We start from the raw sequence: 16,824 nt of genomic DNA, 5'->3' as shown, positions 1-16,824 counted from the left end.
GGTGGGGCACTTTGGGGCCTCCAAGGAGAAGCAGGCATGGCTGGCTTGGCCACCAGTCAGACTGTCAAGGCTGCCATTGGTCACGATCCGGAAGGCTCCAGAAACTCCAGAGCTGGCATGCTGGGGGGTGGCGAGGCGCGGATCACACTGCCTGTGGAGCACACACTCCAGGAATTTGAAGGAGTGGGAGACCAAGGGGTCTAGAGCAGTAGGTGTGCCCCCAAGCCCGTCAGAGGACCCATCCCAACAGGTGGGGCGAGAAGGGGGCCGTTGCCCATCACCTTTCCTGGGAAGGCCCCGTTGAAGCAGAGGTGGGGGGAACAAAGGGGGCATGAAATTCAAGCCTGTTCTTTGGGGGCCCAGCAGCAGCTGCAGGCAATGTTTGATGGGGCAGAGGACCCGGGGCCTGAGACTGGGGTCTCAGGTTATCTGTGTGCTGCAGTAGTCCCTGCTCCCGCCGTCCCGGTGACGACAGGTAATCGAGGCTTCGTCGTTGTGAGGAGGAGCCTACCTTGATTTGGGTTTTCACAGGCATCAGCTGGGAGCAGGGGAGCGGGAAGAGGGTCAGATGGAGGCGCGAGGCTGGGTTCCTGGGAGCTCAGTGATTCTTGGCACCAAGTCAAGCTTTAAAAATTCAGAGGCTAAATGAGGAGACACAGGCTGCTTGGCCAGATCGACCTGTGTTCACCTTTGCTGCCCGGGGCCGCAAAGCTGGGGGAGGGCTGCGGCCAGGGATGCCTTCCAACTCCAGCTCCCATGGAGAGCGACACCCCCCCCCCACCCAGAAGCTTCCAGAGTACATTCTCCGTCTGGTTTGTAGCCCGGACCCCCTTCTGAGGCCGTGCCCTGGGTTGCTCTGTATCCAACTCGGGCATCATTCATTCATTCATTCACTTATTTGGAACCGGGTCCCCATGGAGCACCGGCCACCATACTAGGCACCGCTGACGCAGTGCTGGAGACGCCAGGTCAGTCCCACAGAGAAAGATGAACAAGATGACAGAAATGTCAGGTGTAGATTCAGGGATGAAGTGTTAACAGAAACCCCACTGTAGAGTGAGAGGATGGGGCGACTAGGGAGGGCCATGTGAAACTTCTTTGGATGGCAGTCAGGGCGGGCCTTCCTGAGGAGGTGGAATTTGAATGGGGGGGAGGGAGGCTGTGTGGATAGCTGGGGAAGAGAGGTCCAGGCAGAGGGCACAGCCAGTGCAAAGGCCCCGAGGCAGGAAGAGTCCAGGCAGGCTGGCGTGGCTGGAGGAGAGGTGAGGCAGAGGCGGGGCCTGGCCCGGGTCTTGTAGGGACTGTGGAGCCAGAATCCCAGGCTTCAGCCCAATTGTTCTCGGGGCAGAATTTTCCAGTGGTCACCTGCCTGCCTCCCAGACCTGTTATCTCCTTTAACCGTAGCTGGAAGGGGAGGAGAGAAGGCGCGCTGGCCATTCTGAGCGATTGCTGGTCCACCCCGGAGCCACCTGTGGCCACCCGGCTGGCCCGTCAGCAATGGGTTTTTAATTATCTAAATATTGCCTTTGCCCTTTGCTTCCAGCCGGGACCGCTGAGCTCTGCAAAAGGCAAATCACTTTCAGAGGCACTGCTGGGGGAGCGGGAGGCTTTGCTTCCTTGCCTGATTACAGCGACTGCAGTCTGCTGGGTTTTATTGTTGAGAAGCAATCCAGCAGCGTGGCAGGGGGTGTGGAAAGTGTATGGTGGGGCTAGGGCTGGTGGTGGGGTCGGAGATACAGAAATCACTCACCGTCACCAACCGCCCTTTACCGCCCGGCACATCCTGGCCTGGTCCCTGACCACACGTGTCCCTCCTTTGTCTTGAACTGTGCGTCCACATAGCCTGGGTACAGTTTGTGGCTGGGGAGGCTTGGCCAGGGCCTGAGTCTCCACTGAAGGCGCCTTGAGGGACCCAGCTGTGGAAACAGGCAGGTGATTTGATTTTGGACTTCAGCACCCTTCTGAGGCCCCGGGGAGGAGGCGGCGGCAGAGGAGGAGAGGGCAGATGTGTGGCTGCTTTCAGGGAAGAGGTCGTGTGCCAGGCCGAGCCAGCTCATGGAAAAGGACAAAGGAGGCTCAGTCCCATACTGCCGTCTCCTGGTGGCGGGATTTAGGCTGCCTTTACTGCCTTCCCTAACCCAACCTCCCTCTCACCCTGGGGAGCATCTGGAGACCCCTCCCCACCCCCACAATCCTCCTCCGGCCCCCAAGTCTGCCCCCCACACCCACCGGCATCCCTTGGCTGAAGTGGTCCACAACCCCCAGTGATGGATCGAGGCCTCCCACTTGGCTCCGCCATCTTGGCCAAAATGGCATCTGCACCCCCGGCTCCTCCAGGCCAGGCCCTGGCCCTACAGGGCCATCGCTCTCCTTCCCACTTCTTCTCCCAGCCTTGCCCACTCCTATAAGTGGCTTAATTAAGGAGCTGTGCAGTTTATTTATGTATGGACCTAGCCTAATTGGCGTGTTTGTCTTTTCTCATTATTCCCAGCTGGACAGAGCCGTTTGAACAACAAATGGAAAGAGGCTGGATCTCTCCAACACAGTGTCTATTTTTGAAAGGCTGCTCCGTGCCCCCGCTATTAGCTGCGTGCACATGTTTGCCGGCTCCAGCCACATGCCCGTAAGCACTTAATTGTGGGTGCAGTTAGTCAAGGCGGGCAGCTCTCTGCAGATTTCAGGGGTGAGGGAACCTAATTACACCTGCAATTGAGTGCTTTAGTGGGGACAAAAGATGCCTGTTCAGCTAATTGCAGGCACCAAAATTGCCCCTACAGAAAGATTCCCTGGTAGATGCTTTGAGAGCCAAGGCCAGGGATTGTAATAAAGAACGGATAACTCGAAATTATAGCGGTGGGGGGTTGCTTGTTTTGGCCTAAAGGATTCAGCTTTTTGCAGCAGCCATTACACCTCTGGGTTGTGTTTTTCCACTGTGGAGGCCGTTCTGTGGCTGAGTTTGTTTTTTTTCATGAGCACCTACCTTCACACAGAGGAATGTCACAGTGAAGGGAAATTTGGGGTTAATCACCTCCTCTCACCTATTTTCTCACTGACTAGAATGATTCCCCAGACTTACCTGGAACAGGCCGATCGTCCCACTCTCACCTCCCTGAGGGTCTCGGGTCCTAAAGAGTCCACAGGGAGCTACTGAGCTCCCGCTGGAGGTCAGGCATGGTTCTAGGGGAGGTGGTGGTGAACGGGCAGAGTCCCTGCCCTCGTGGAGACTTCATCCTGGTGAGATGTTCGACTCTGATGCTTCTCTTGTTATGGTTTCCTGTTCTCTGCACATCCCTTCGGCTTGTCTTTTCTCTCTTGATGGGAGCCAGCAGAGTTGTGGAGACTTCAATAATTCCAACCTCTCGAGTCACTGCAGATCTGCTTCTGTCAGCTGTTGTAGCTGCTGACTCCCAACCAGGAAGCATGCGTTTCTTGGGTGACTGGTTATCTTCGACTGTGTGCTAGTCATTATATTTTTAAAAAAATTTAGAGGTATAAGTTGAAGCCTGGGATGAAGGTGATCTCCTTCAGGAGGACGTGTGTTTGTTTCTGGAAGGTGCCTAGAGACACAACCGCTTTGGAGCCTCCTTAATCCAGTTCAGGATTTGACATTCCCAGGCAGCACTCGACTTCAGCCTGGCACTGCTTCTGCGCAAGGGCTGGCCAGCTTCCCCTTCACTCTCATCCTGAGTGGGTACTTCTCTGGGGCCTTGGCTTATTGTGGGAAGGGTCTTCTCTTAGACCCCCAACTTGTACAGAGGACCTAGGCTTCGCTTTCTGTCCCCCTTGACCTTCAAGGCCATAAAAACCTAAGTTCGAATTTCATAGGATGGTACATGCCCTTGGGACCAGTGTGGCCTTTGAGCCCAGTCAGCTCTGGGGATTCCAGTTTCCCTGTCCGTTTTGACCTGGTACTCTTGAGAAGCTGGAGGGATATTTTTATCTGGCTTTTTGGGTTGACCTTATTGGAGATTACGAGAAACAGGAAGTCCAGGCCACTTCTCCGGGCAGGGTGGGGGGAGGAGTGGGCGTGGCAGGGGACAGAGGGTGAGAGGGACGTCTGTGCTGGGCATGGAGTGGCCAACGCTGTGATCAGGGCAGGAGCAGGTGGCCACGTGCAGCATCCGGGTGACAGTGGCAGAGAGAGTCTGAAATCCAGCTGACCCCATGGGGGCGGGCCGCAGAGAGAGGGCACTTGAGTGGGGTCTGCTGAGATTCAACCCACATGGAGTCACAGATCCCGGGCCAGGGGCTTTCCTAGGAATCTCCTCTGTGGGGCCCAGCCGGGGGCAGGACCTGGGCAGTTGGAGGAGGTAACAGAGCAGGTCCCTCAGGACACCTGGCTGCCACACAGCCATCACCGGTCTGACCTTACCCTCGCCGCCCAGGCTCAGCTCTTGAGCTTGGCCAGGTCTCACCTGGCCCAGAATGTCTCCCCCCGCCTCCCTCCCCTTGGCCTGGCTTCAGGTGCCCTTGATCGTAGGCCACTCGGCGGACGCAGCAGGGCCATCGGCCTGGCACAGAGGGTCCATGTTCTGTGTCTGACAGCAAGTGGGCCTGAGGACCGTTCCTGGGGTTGGGGGGGGAAACATACACCTGTTTAATTCCATAGAGTGGGAGGCATGTGGGTTTGGGAAAGGCCGCTGGGTCCTAGTGCAGCTCCACCCCCACTGCAGGTACAGCATGGCTGTGGCCTTCTCTGGCCTTCTTTAGCACCTTGTGTTAGAGACAAGGCCACCTCGGGTGGCGAAGGGTCATCCGCAGGATACAGCCTCGGGGGCGTCCTGTGTGATGAGCCGGGCTGTGGGAACTCGCCCGGCGTGGCACGAACATTTGACACATGCCTACTCTGCCGAGGTGACGCCCCTCCTGCCCTGCTTGTCACCTGTGCGCCCTTGGGGCTGACCCTTCCCTCCTCGAGCTCAGTTTCCCCATCTGTGAAGGGGGCAGCAGTTCTCACTCCCCAGCACCGAGGAGGAGCTGAACTGGTGGGAGAGATGAGTCAGCGCCAGCTGAGTTGGGAAGTTTGGGGCCGTGTTACCAAGATGCACGTCTCGCCCTCCAGCCGGAGAGGACATTATAAAGGGTGCAAGGTCCGGAGGGGGGCCGGGTGGTTCCGAGTTTGACTAGGGCATCAGCTAGCTCCCGCATCTATGACCTCTGGGGAGGAGCAGGGGAGACAGCTCTGTGTGTGATTGTGTGTGTGTATGCGTGTGTGTGTCGAGATTTTCCAAGTCGGGGCTGGGATGCGGGGAGGGTGTGAACCCACACTCCATCAGCAGGCGCAGGAGGGAAAGCAAACTGCACGGGGCAGCTTTCTCTTTGGAAACCTGTTCTGTTTCTTAAATGTCAGAGTGAGCAGATGGTGTGTCTGAGTTTTATTAATCATGGACTCGCAGAGCTGGAAGGCCTGGGGGATCATTTAGTCTGAGCGTCCTACCGAGGAGGAGACTGAAGGCCAGAGAAGGCCACAGCCCTGTTGTACCTGCAGTGGGGGTGGAGCTGCGCTAGGACCCAGCGGCCTTTCCCAAACCCACATGCCTCCCACTCTATGGAATTAAACAGGTGTATGTTCCCCCCCCCCCAACCCCAGGAACAGGCATCCTGCCTCCCAACCAAAATCTGAAGCAGAGCTGATTCTGGGATAATCCACCCCCACAAACAACCGGAAATCCTGTCTTTGAGACACATGGGTCAGGATTGTGGTCACCAACTGAGAATGCTCTGGCCCCGTTGCTCTGTTTAGCTCAGCACAAACTGGCGTTTGCCAGGTGCTGTCAGGAGACTGATGGTCGTGAAGCCCCGGGGGAGCTGGCCACCAGTGCCTGGTTTGTTGGTGGTCCTGCTGGACGTGCGTCTGTATCCTAGTTCATCCAAGCCACATAACTTCTCCCAACCCCAGCTCTTGACTGATGCTGTTTCCTCCCCCGTGGCAGCTGTTGAAACGGACTGTATATAACACAGGGCACCCGGAAGTTCACCTCACATGATGTTATGAAATTGAAACCACCATTTAAACCCGAGTGGGCAGAATGGCTCTTTTGTCCTGCCTTTCCCAAATACATCCTACAGCTGTTCCAGTTAGCCATGCGATGGCTCCAGTCGGGGCTATAGCCTTGGTTGTAAGACGATAGTGGAGGCGGAGTTAAATCATACTAGAGTGTTAATGACTGATAGGAGGTACTTTTTTTCAGAGCAGGTTTTGTTTAGGTTAGAGAGAAAGAGGATTGGGGAAAAGGCCACAAGGCGCTGAGGTTGCCCACCTCTAACATATGGGCCCCTCCCTCCTTTTTCCTGTATGACACTGCAACATCACTAGATTCCTTTCTTTATGATCCTATTTCCTGAATCCCAAGCTCATCCCCACTTTGGAACCATCAGCCTCAGAGAATCAGAGACAGCTGGAAGACCACAGCACCCCATTCAGCCCCTCTAATTTTTTCTGTGGTAAAATTGGGGCCAAGAGAGGGCATTTGTTTGCCTAAGGCCAACGGTCGTGCTAAGTCTAAAAGTCAGGTCACTCAGCGCCCTGGCTGGATCCTTTCTGGCTGCACCAAGTGGCTTGCCTTGGGATCTCGGGGCATCTTAGTTCCCCGACCAGAGATCGAACCCAGGCCCTCGGCAGTGAAATCGCGGAATCCTAACCACTGGACCTCCAGGGAATTCCCCTGGCTGGATCCTTTATGCAACATCAATGGCTCTCAACCAGGGCGATTTTTATACCCCTGCAGGGGGGTGGAATTTGGCTATGTCTGGGGACATTTTCATTGTCATAGCTGGGGTGTGCCCCTGGCATCCCATGGGTGGAGGCCAGAGGTGCTGCTAAACAGCCTGCAATGCACAGGGCAGCCCCCACAAGAAAGAATTATCTGGCCCCAAATGTCAGTTGTGCCACATCCATGCTTTGAAAACGACCGAAAGCGGAGCCGTTCTCCGGGGAGAATATCTCTTGCTGGGGACGTGGCCGGAGTCTCATCAGTTCAGGCATGACCCATCGGAGGATAAAGAATGGGCAGCTCAGGGCTTGGGGGACGGCAGAGAGATGGTGGGCAAGGGAGGTGCAGGGGGAAAAGAAGTGGGAGGGCCCACCGGGATTTCTTTGCAAGGTGCAGGTAGAGAAGAATAAAAGGGGGGCCAGGGCTCCCCACTCCAACTCTGTCCTACTGAAAGCTGTGCCCAGTGTGAAGAGAAGCAGGCACGAAGCCACGTCTTAAGAACCGCATCGTGTTGGCCAGGGGGCTACACAGGCCTGAAGCAGTCAGGCCCAGGGGTAGACAGGCAGATCTGTGTGCCATCCACCAACGGGTAATTACGTCCCGGCAGTGACTCCTTGCCCGGCAGACGCCAGGAGCAGGCGGTGGGGAGAGTTGTTCACAAATGCCTTTTTCCCTCGAACAGGCTTTCACCTGGTCCCTGGGTCCCTGGTGGGCAGGCACCGGTGGGGAGAAGAAAGCCTTGTCAGCCTGCCTCCAGGCAGCTGAGCAGGACGGCGGCTGGAGCAGGATCTGAGCGGGCAGGCCACACACGGGCTGTCGCCGTGTCCACAGAAGGTGCCGCCGCGCCTGACCCCCGCGTTTTCCCTCCCCACCCCCGGAGACCTTCCTCCGTGCTTTTCGACAGACGCTTGCCAGCTCTGTGCTCGCTGGCTCTGCACGAAGCAGGACGTTGACAACCAGAGCTGTCTGAGATTATGAATAGACTGAGGCCTGCCAGCATCCCGGGGTGGTGGCGCGGGGGCGAGGACAGGCGGGGGGTCCCCCTGCAGGGAGGAGCTGTGTGGCCCGGCAGTTCCAGACGCAGTCTCTGTCTGATTTCTCTGGCATCCGTGCAGCCCACGGGGAGGCAGCACTTTGGCGACATCACGGCGTATGTCTTGTAAAACCGTTATCGTAAAGAGTTCCCAAATCCTGAGCTTGTCCGGCGTCCGGCTCCAGCGTCAGCCCCAACCTGGAGGTCAGGTACGCGGTTCTGTGTGTAGGCAGCGACGTGCGGTGTTCTCGTTTTTGTTTGCTTGCTTGGCTTTTCATTAAAAAGGGGTTTTAAGCCCCTTTGCCAGCTCCTGCTGAAGAGAGTTGAGGGGGACACCAGAGAGAGCAGTTTAAAATGCAGGGTCAGGATTGCAATCGGATTTTCCTCTCACTGGCTGTATGACCTTGGGCAAGTCACTTGACTTCTCTGGACCTCAGTTTGCCCATCTGAAAAATGAGGGTAATGAAAGATTTATTTTTACTGTGAGGATGATATAAGATAATGTATTTAAAGCATCCAGTGCAATGCTGGTCATGAAGTAAATATCCGTAAAGGAGATCTCTTGGTATGTATATGAAACTAACATTAGCTGCTGTAACAAAGAGCCCCGGATAGCTCAGTGGCTCATCACACTAGAAGCTGCCTTCTATATACACTCCCCAGTAGAAATATATTTCTTAATCGTGTGCCAGTGTAATATATAATTGGTGGGGGCCCATGCAGGGGCCTCTGCTCTCAACAACATTTGGGGGCGTGCTGGAGGTGCTGTGTCTTCTGTACATGGGTTCAAGGTCATCCTGGGAGCTGACATCTGGTGGGCAGACCCAGAAGGGGAACGTGGAGCCGGCGAGTTATTACTTCCACTGCGTTCTCTTGGCCAGAATGTGGTCATCTGGCCCCACACATCTGCACGGGAGGCTGAGAAATGTAGTCTGGTTATGAGCCGGAGAGAGACGGGAAACAGGTTTGGTGAAAAGCCGGCCACCAGGCTTCTTCTTGTTTGTTGTTGTTACCCTGGGCCTCATGGGGCTGGCTGGGATACTCAAGGCCAGCAGAGCCCTCAGTTTATAGGTTGATTGGGCAAGGCTGTCTGGCTGGCTGTTCCCCAGGCAAATTGCCATACTCGATGATCTCCTGTAGCCCAGGCCGCTGCCCAAACCCCAGCCAACAAATGTGTGTCACCGGCGGGGGAGACAAGAGGGCAGGCAGGTCATCGGAAAGCCCTGTAGCCAAGGAGGGTTGACTTCAGCTTCACGGAGTGCAGGTGGCCTGAGTGCACACCTGCCCGTGGGCCCGGCACACTTCATCTTCCTCCCAGCCCTTGCTACAGGCCTGAAGGAGAGATTGACCCAGCTGGCCCAAGGCCCATGGCATCCCGCCTTGGACAAGGCCCAGGGCCTCCCTGGGTTGGCAGGACAGAGGACATTCCATTTTCACAGAAGTGACAGGATGTATGAGTTTCCTGTGGCTGCTGTAACAAAGTACCCCAAACTGGGTGGCTTGAAACATCAGAAATTTATTCTCTCCCAGTTCTGGAGGCCAGAAATCTGAAATCAAGGTGTCAGCAGGGCCACCGTCCTCCCTATAGCAGCTGTAGGGGAGGGTCCTTCCTGTCTCTTCCAGCTCCTGGGGGCTCCAGGTGTCCTTGGCTTATGGCTGCTTCCCTCCAACCTCTGCCTCCGTCTTCACACGGCGTTTTCCCTTGTGTCTTCTCTTCTGTCTGTCTGCTTCTCTTTTTATAAGGATACTTGCCATTGGATTTTAGGGCCCACCCCGATGATTCAGGATGATCTCAACTCGAGATCCTAACTTAATTACACCTGCACAGACTCCTTTTCTTTCTTTCTTTTTTTTAAAAAAATATTTATTTATTTATTTGGTTGCACTGGGTCCCAGTTGCAGCTCGCGAGCTCCTTAGTTGTGGCACGTGGGCTCCTTAGTTGTGGCACGCGAACTCTTAGTTGCGGCATGCATGTGGGATCTAGTTCCCTGACCAGGGATCGAACCCGGGCCCCCTGCATTGGGAGCGCGGAGTTTTAACCACTGCGCCACCAGGGAAGTCCCTAGACTCCTTTTCCAGTTAAGGTCCAATTCATGGTTCCAGGTGGACATACATTTTGGTGGGCCACCATTAGCCCATCATACCAGGACAGGTGGACAAGCCCGTGGGAGGCCTGGGAGCACTGCCTGGGTGGGGAGCCTGGAGCCACTGGTAGAGGAAAGCAAAAGTAAACACACCAGGCCAAGATGGAAACAGAACCTGGGTTTGCAGACATCACCTTGACGGGGCAGAAGTTCTCCCTTTCTCTTTCAAGCTCAGACTTGCTTATCTTGAGACAGAACTTTCACTCATGTCCAGTCACCTAAGGGCCAGAGCTGGACGGAGGGAGAAAGCGGGTGTGTCTACTCCCTGGGTGCCCTTGGGTGAGTGGCTTCACCTCTTGGGGCCTCCTCGTCCTCGTGTACAGATCCGGCTGATGGTCACTGTAGGTCTGCCCCGTGGGCAGGTTCCAGATAAGATAAAGCCCTTAGCAAAGCAAGTAGCATGGCTGTACTGAGGCCCTGCCCGTGGTAACTGCTATTATTGCTATTATCACTATTATCCCAAACACAGTAATTTACAGCTCTATTTACGGAGTCCTTATTCTGTGCCAGGCACCAGCGTGGTTACACACCCGCATCTTCCTGGAATGCAGGGCTGATTTCATCCCATTTTCCAGGTGAGGCAACTGAGGCTCAAATGGTGACATCACTGCCTGGGGGCACACAGTGGGTGGGGGCCCAGCCAGAATTTGAACTCTGATATGTCGGACTCCAAGCTGATGGTTATGAACATGGACTCTGGAACCAGCTCAGCTTCAAATCCCGGCTCTGCCCCTTCCTGGCTGTGTGTCCTTGGGCAAGATGCTTGGCCTCGCTGGGCCTCATCTAGAAAATGGAACTCCTAAGGGTGACCTTGAACACAGTTGTCATGAGGATCTAATGAGTTCTCCGTGAAGAGTGCTCAGAACAGCAGCTGGCACTGACTGAGTGCTCAGGAAACATCAGCTGGCATGATTATCCCAGGGAGGGAAATGGAGGGGGCAGACCTAAAGGGGCATTTCGGGTTAGCCACGTGGCCTCCCTGCCTCCCCTCGCCTTCTTTCCCTGGAATCCTTGGGGAGCAGTGCCCCCTCCAGAAGGTGAGGTCGCAGCCTGGCCTGGGCAGCCACCAGAGTGCCAGTGGGCACACAGAGGCACCGAGCTCTCCCGCTCGGAGCCGGACACTACACCACTGCGCTTCCAGACCCTGTCTGCGGCCTCAGTGTTTGCAGCACGTGCTGGGAGGCTATTTTTACTGCATTCAGCTGACGCTCTTGGCCGGCTAGGCTGTCTCTGTGCTGTGGCAACGGCAGGCCCGCTAGAGGGAGTCTGGGGCCCCTCCATTTTGAAGGTGCAGCTGGGGAGAGGGGGAAGGAGGGCCTCCCCGCCCGCATCTTGGGGGGGGGATGTGCGTCTGGTGGGCTCCACGCCGCTTCCAGGAAGCAGCCAGCCCCCAGTTTGTTTCCCCATTGAGAGATGAAGCGCTTTTCTTTTCTTTTCTTTTTTTTCCACTGGGTCCAGGACATGCCCAGAGCTTCCCTCTCACCCTGGGTTGGCTGGCAGCGTGGGCAGGGGTCTCTCAGGGAGGTGGGGATGAGTTTGCCCTTCAGTGGCCCCAACTGTAAAAAGGGACCCTGGAGGCTCAGCCTGCACTGATTGCTGCCTTTTTGCTGTAAATGCCCGATTCCTCCCCAGAGGTGAGCTGGGAGAGCAGGAGGAGAGGGTATTGCTGTGACCAGGCTCTGAGAGAGAAAAGGGGATGGAGAGAGGTAACCCATCCTTGTAGATAATCCCGCTGAACTGAACTCCCCAGAGGAGTGCTGTCCTTCTCACCTGGGCACCTGGCAGCTGGTCCACGTGTGGCCCAGACTGGGTGCCCCTGCCGCCCCTAGCCGGGCCATAGGCGCTGTCCGAGGAGGGCTGAGTCCCCTGGAAATGAATGGCCTTAGTGATGGGTTCCAAAAATGACAGCCAAGCCACAAGGGCCGGTGGGAAAGGAAAAATCCTTCCAGCTCCCCGTTCAGCCACATTGTGGCAAACAACCGAGCCATTCAGCGGGGAGGCAGCCCGTTAAGCAGGCTGCTTGGCACGGCGGGGGTGCTTTATATTTTTCAGCTGTTTTGGCATCAGGTCGGGAGCTGTGGTGCAGTCACCCTCCCATGGTAGATTTCATACTTTCCTCTGTTATAAATGTCCCTGTCACCAGGAAATGTCAATAACCTACTCTGAGCCACCCAGACCCAGGGCCAAAGGAGACTTCGGGTATCACTAGAATCTCACAGCTCACCTCCTGCCCCAGGGAGTGGCTAAAAGCAATTAGGGCTTGGCCTGAGCATTTTGAGATAATTTGATGCAGGCATTCAACTACTTATTGGGGGGGGAGATGTTTGCCTTTTGACCGGGAAGCAAAGATAAGTGGGGTGCTGGCCTGCCAGTGTGGGGTCTCCTATTCCCTCTCTCCCTTTTTAAAAAAAAATTATTTATTTATTTTACCTTTTTATTTTTGGCTGCGTTGGGTCTTCGTTGTTGCGCGTGGGCTCTCTCTAGTTGCGGTGAGCGCAGGGCTTCTCATCGCGGTGGCTCCTCTTGTTGGGGAGCACGGGCTCTAGGTGCGCGGGCTTCAGTAGCTGTGGCTCGCGGGCTTAGTTGCTTCGCGGCATGTGGGGATCTTCCCGGACCAGGGCTCGAACTCATGTGCCCTGCACTGGCAGGCGGATTCTCAACCACTGCGCCACCAGGGAAGCCCTGTTCTCTCTGCCTCCTACTCCTCTTCTGCTCACCCACCACCAGGCAGCCAGGCCCAGGAGCTCTCCAAGGCTTCACCGTGCCTCTCCTCCAACAGTTTCAGTCTCCCCTGGAGTGGCTGTCTCCAGGGGGCCTTGCATAGAAGCCAAGCCATTAGAACTCAAGACTAAAGACCCCCTCTGCCATCCCCAGTCTGGGAGCATTCTCCACAGGTGGCTCCCAGCAGGCAAGCTTCTTTCTGGCACCATCTTCTCCACTTTAGCGGGGGAAGGGGGGCACCCAGCAGACTGCGGGAGCATCCCCCCCTCTGTACCCTGCCTGTGATTGGCCCATAATTACAGGTTTATTGCCTGTACAGCTATTGTGTAATGACATGTTTGCAAATTAATTTTTATGGCTTCTGCCATTAGCATATACAGTAGAGGAAGGTTTAGTATTAATTACTACTGTTGTTCGTGTAATCCCGGAGAATTAAAAACCAATAAAAGAATGACAACAGAAACTGATAGTTTAGGATCTTTGAAAAATAGTTCTTTTTTCCCCCAAGTAGAATCAGAGATTTTCCGAGCTTATGAGGAGTCAGGGGGGTGGGCAGCAGCTCGCCTGGGCTGTCCCCTTGTGCGCCTTGGTGAGCCCCCCACTCTCAGAAGGGCGCAGATGATCAAACATGTGGGTGGGAGGCGAAGGCGGGTTGGGAAACGGACGCCGGTCCGGGATCGGGCGGGCAGGTGCTGGACCCCGACCCCGCCGTGCCAGGCCGTTGTCTCCCTCGCAGGGCCGCAGGCGGCGGCGGGCGCAGGAGGAGGCGCGGGGAGTGCTGAGCGCGCCGCCACGCAGCCCCGGAAACAAAGGGCCGCCGCCGCCGAGGGCCGGGCGTGACCTCCGGGGTCAGCGCGGGGCGGAGCGGCCAGATGCTGGCGGCGGGCGCCGGCGGCCCCGAGCGGCCCGTTTCCTCCGGGTCAGCAGCCCCAGCGCCCTCCCGGGTGCCCGCGCGCGCTCGGCCGCCCGCGGGGAGGGGGCGCCGGGCGGGGCGCCGCGGGGGCTGGGGGATTCAAAGATGCTCCTCGCACCCCCGGCGGCCCAGCGGGCGAAGAAGGCAGCCGCCTGCGCGCTGCACCCACCCAGACATTGGTGGCGTCGGGGAGGAGCGCCACCCCTCCCTTGGCTCCGAGCGCTCCGCCCAGCCCATTTAAGATATTCTTGCAGGGTGGGCGTGGGGGGGTGGGTGAGTGGCAGAGAGGGGTCAGGAGGCACGCGGGGTCCGCCCACCTCCTCCAGTTTGCCCTCGGGAGTTGTCCTCTAGAGTATCATATTCCAGGAGTCCAATTGTCACCCGAAGCCGCCGCGTTTAGCAGGGACCCCCGGGGCTGCCGCTGGGGACCCCTGATTTACGCAGCGGCTGGAAAGCGTTGGCAGGAACCCAAGCCTGTCGTGGTCGCGGTGACCTGCCGTGCGTACCTGCAGGCTCAGGTCTGTTCCACAAACCAAGGTGATTGTATCTGGGGTCAAAAGGTGACCCCTTAGTGTTACCAAGTCGCGATTCCGGTTGGTTGTGCCGCTGAGGGACCGGCCCTTCATAAGGTAAAAGGGCTTGAAAATAAATTGTCACATCAAGAGACAGCTTTGCAGCGTGCGTTTAAGTGTGTGTGCGGGCGTGGGTAAGTGGATCCTGTCTCTTTAAAATCGCTGGGCTGGACAATGAGCGCACAGGATGTGGTTTGGCGGCAGGGTTTTTCCCCCTTCGATTTGGGGAATTATCACATGGGGCCTTCGTGAGCTGGTGTGAAAGAGAGGCGGGTGGGGAGGAGCGATACAGGCTCCACACTCACTCACACATACTCTGTGCAGTTGGTCGTTTTCTTAAACCAAATTAGCCAGGGCTCTCGTTACTATGGTGCAGCCGGGGCTTGCAGAATCCCAGTAATAGCATTTATTAGGTCTATTTGCCTGGAAGCATGCCTTCCCGGATCTGATAATGCACCAGTGCAGGGAGAGTGTGGGAGATGGTATCAAGCATTTGATTACACTTGCAACAGGGATTTTTGAGGGGTGGGGGGTGAGAGGAAAAGAAGGAGAGAAGGAAGCCGCTGGCCTTAGGAGCTCATCCTGGGCCGGGCCGGTGTGTTTCTGCAGCCCCGTGTGGGTTTCACAAAAGGCGGGCCAGAGCTCCCGGAGCACGACTTGGGGACCCTTCTCCCAGGCCCCGGCGGCGGGTGAACTCCCGGCTCCCGCAGCTGTCAGACGTGGGTGGGGAGGGAGGGAGGAGGGGCGGGCGGGCGGGCGGCCAGAGCGCGGAGTTGGGCAGCCGGAGGGGGGACCGGCGGCGCCCGCAGCCGCCCACAGTTTGCAAACGGCCCCCGCTTTGGGGCAGAGGGGAGCACCCCGCCGCCAGCAGCATCACTCTCCCCGCGTTTGCAGAGGGGAGCCCAGCTCTCTGCGCCCCGATCCCGGTCCGCATGGATCTGCTGCCCGGCGCGGCAGCCGCGCGGGGGGAAGCTCGCAAGTGAAACTATTATTATCGCCCTGCGAAGCATGGAGCTCTTGGAAGATGCCGCGTAGAGACTGAAGGAGCCGCCGCCGCCTGCAGCCGCCAGCCGCTGCGCCCCTACCCTTTCGCTTTCATTAGGGGAGACAAATCTGCTGTCAGGCAGCCAGCTTTCCAATTTACCGATAATGATTCTTGCATGAAAATTGATCGAGGGGCTCTCCACCGCCGTGCGCTGTCGCCTGCCCGCTCTCCTCCTGCTCCTTCTGCCCGGGCGCCCGAGCCCCCGCGAGTTCTTTCTCCTCCTTCCCCCACCCCTGCTCTCTGAGTCAGTGGTGGGACGCCGGGCCAGGGAGATAACCAAAAAAAAAAAAAAAAGGGGGGGGGTGTTGGTGGCGAGAGGGGGAGGGGAGCCGGCTCCTCGGCCTGCTTTCTCCTGCCCGGGACTTGTTTGCAATCGCTGCCTCTTATTTACGAGAAGAAATCTCCCCCTCGGTACTTCTTGGCTGTTTGGGTATTAATTTTCTCCTCTCTCCTCCCCGCTCGCCCCCTCCTCTTCTCCCCCCCCCCCCCGCCCCTCCTCACCCAGTAGCTAAGGGGAAACGAAAACAAAGCCGATTTCTCCTTGGCAACAAGAGATACCCCCTCCCGCCGCCCCCCCTTCCTTCTTCCTTCTGGTTCTGAACGTGAAACCCTGTTGGAAACAGGTCTCTTGACCCTCGCCCTTGACATTCAAATGGCTGAATGGAGGAGAGATCGCTACTCGCACGTCTTGGGGGCTGCTTTTTTCTCTATCTTTTTTTCTTTCATATGAGTAATCCCTGAAGATCTTAACCCCCCAATTTCCTCACCCTCACCTCCCCCCTTTATTTTTCTCGCGCTCCTCTCCGCTCTCCCGCCTGCTTCCCTCCGCCGTGCGCCCCCCTCCTTTTTTTATTTGCATCTCAAGTCCAAAAGGCAGAAAATACACACGCGGCGAAGACACCGGGCAGCCGTGGAGGCTCCGGCCCATCCTTGGTCGTCAATTACCTCATTGTGGATCTGCCAGGGCCAAGGTGGCCGAAACTGCCCGGACGCTGGCCGGAGAGAGAGCCTTTTGATCATTTTAGGGAGGAAAAAAAAAAAAAAAAAAAAGACTGATTTTTTTTTTTTTTTTCCGTCGCTGTCCGGATCGCTCTTCTGCCTTTATTTTATTGTTTTGGACATTTTTGAGCGCCGTGACTCGGACGGCGCTTTTTGTCTCCTCGCTGGGTTTTAATATTTTTTTTCCTTCTTCATCCCTCTCTGGCCACTATGGAATTCTAATCTGAATCATGTTTGGATTGAAGCCGCCTCTGTATTACTTACCAGGTAAGCGAGCTCTGTGCGCCTCCCCGGGTCCCGCGCGGCGCCGGCGCGCCCCGGACCCCCAACCTAACTTACCCCTCCAGACCCCTCCCCCCACCCCGGCCTGGGTCGGGGCGGTGGGTCCGCCGAGCCCCCGGCAGACCGGCGGGCGCGCGCGGCCCCGGCCGCTGCCGCTGCGGTCCAGCGGGCGGTGTGTGCGCTACGTGCGGCGGGGAGCGCCCACCCGGCCCGCCGCCCCCGCTGCGCCGCCGCCGGGGGTTGCGCGTCTCGCTCCTTTTGTCTGCCTGCCCGGAGCCGGCTCCGGGGCGGCGGCGCAGCGAGCTGCCGGGGCACTCGAGCCTTCCAAGGTGAATTAAGCACCGGGTGTGAAGTTACTTTCCCGCAGGCCGCCCTGATCGGGTAGCATGCGCCCCCCCGCC

The 16,824-nt window shown here is 57.1% G+C and overlaps 1 protein-coding gene and 1 long non-coding RNA gene across 8 annotated transcripts in view; one reads left to right on the top strand and one right to left on the bottom strand.

Annotated features, from left to right (window-relative positions):
• The window catches only part of GSE1 (Gse1 coiled-coil protein), a 421,270-nt gene that overhangs the window by 293,372 nt on the left and 111,074 nt on the right, over nt 1-16,824 (top strand). For 2 of the 7 annotated variants that reach the window (XM_082366841.1, XM_082366847.1), the window contains exon 1: nt 15,381-16,408. The exons of the other annotated variants lie outside the window; for them this stretch is intronic. In XM_082366841.1, the coding sequence (XP_082222967.1) occupies nt 16,372-16,408 (37 nt within the window). In that variant the 5' untranslated portion in view covers nt 15,381-16,371. Of the gene's footprint in view, nt 1-15,380; nt 16,409-16,824 lie in introns of those variants that run through there. 7 annotated transcript variants of the gene reach the window in all.
• On the bottom strand, nt 12,312-16,711 carry LOC309616397. Its single transcript, XR_014237460.1, has 2 exons — nt 16,406-16,711; nt 12,312-15,382 (listed from the first exon to the last, which is right to left on the bottom strand). It is a non-coding gene; the product is annotated as an uncharacterized lncRNA (long non-coding RNA).

Source organism: Balaenoptera borealis (assembly GCF_965194805.1).
Source record: "Balaenoptera borealis genome assembly, chromosome: 19".
In the NCBI taxonomy this organism is placed as follows: domain Eukaryota; kingdom Metazoa; phylum Chordata; class Mammalia; order Artiodactyla; family Balaenopteridae; genus Balaenoptera; species Balaenoptera borealis.
Note: the sequence above shows the minus strand (reverse complement) of the source record. Positions and strands in the feature narration are given on the sequence as shown.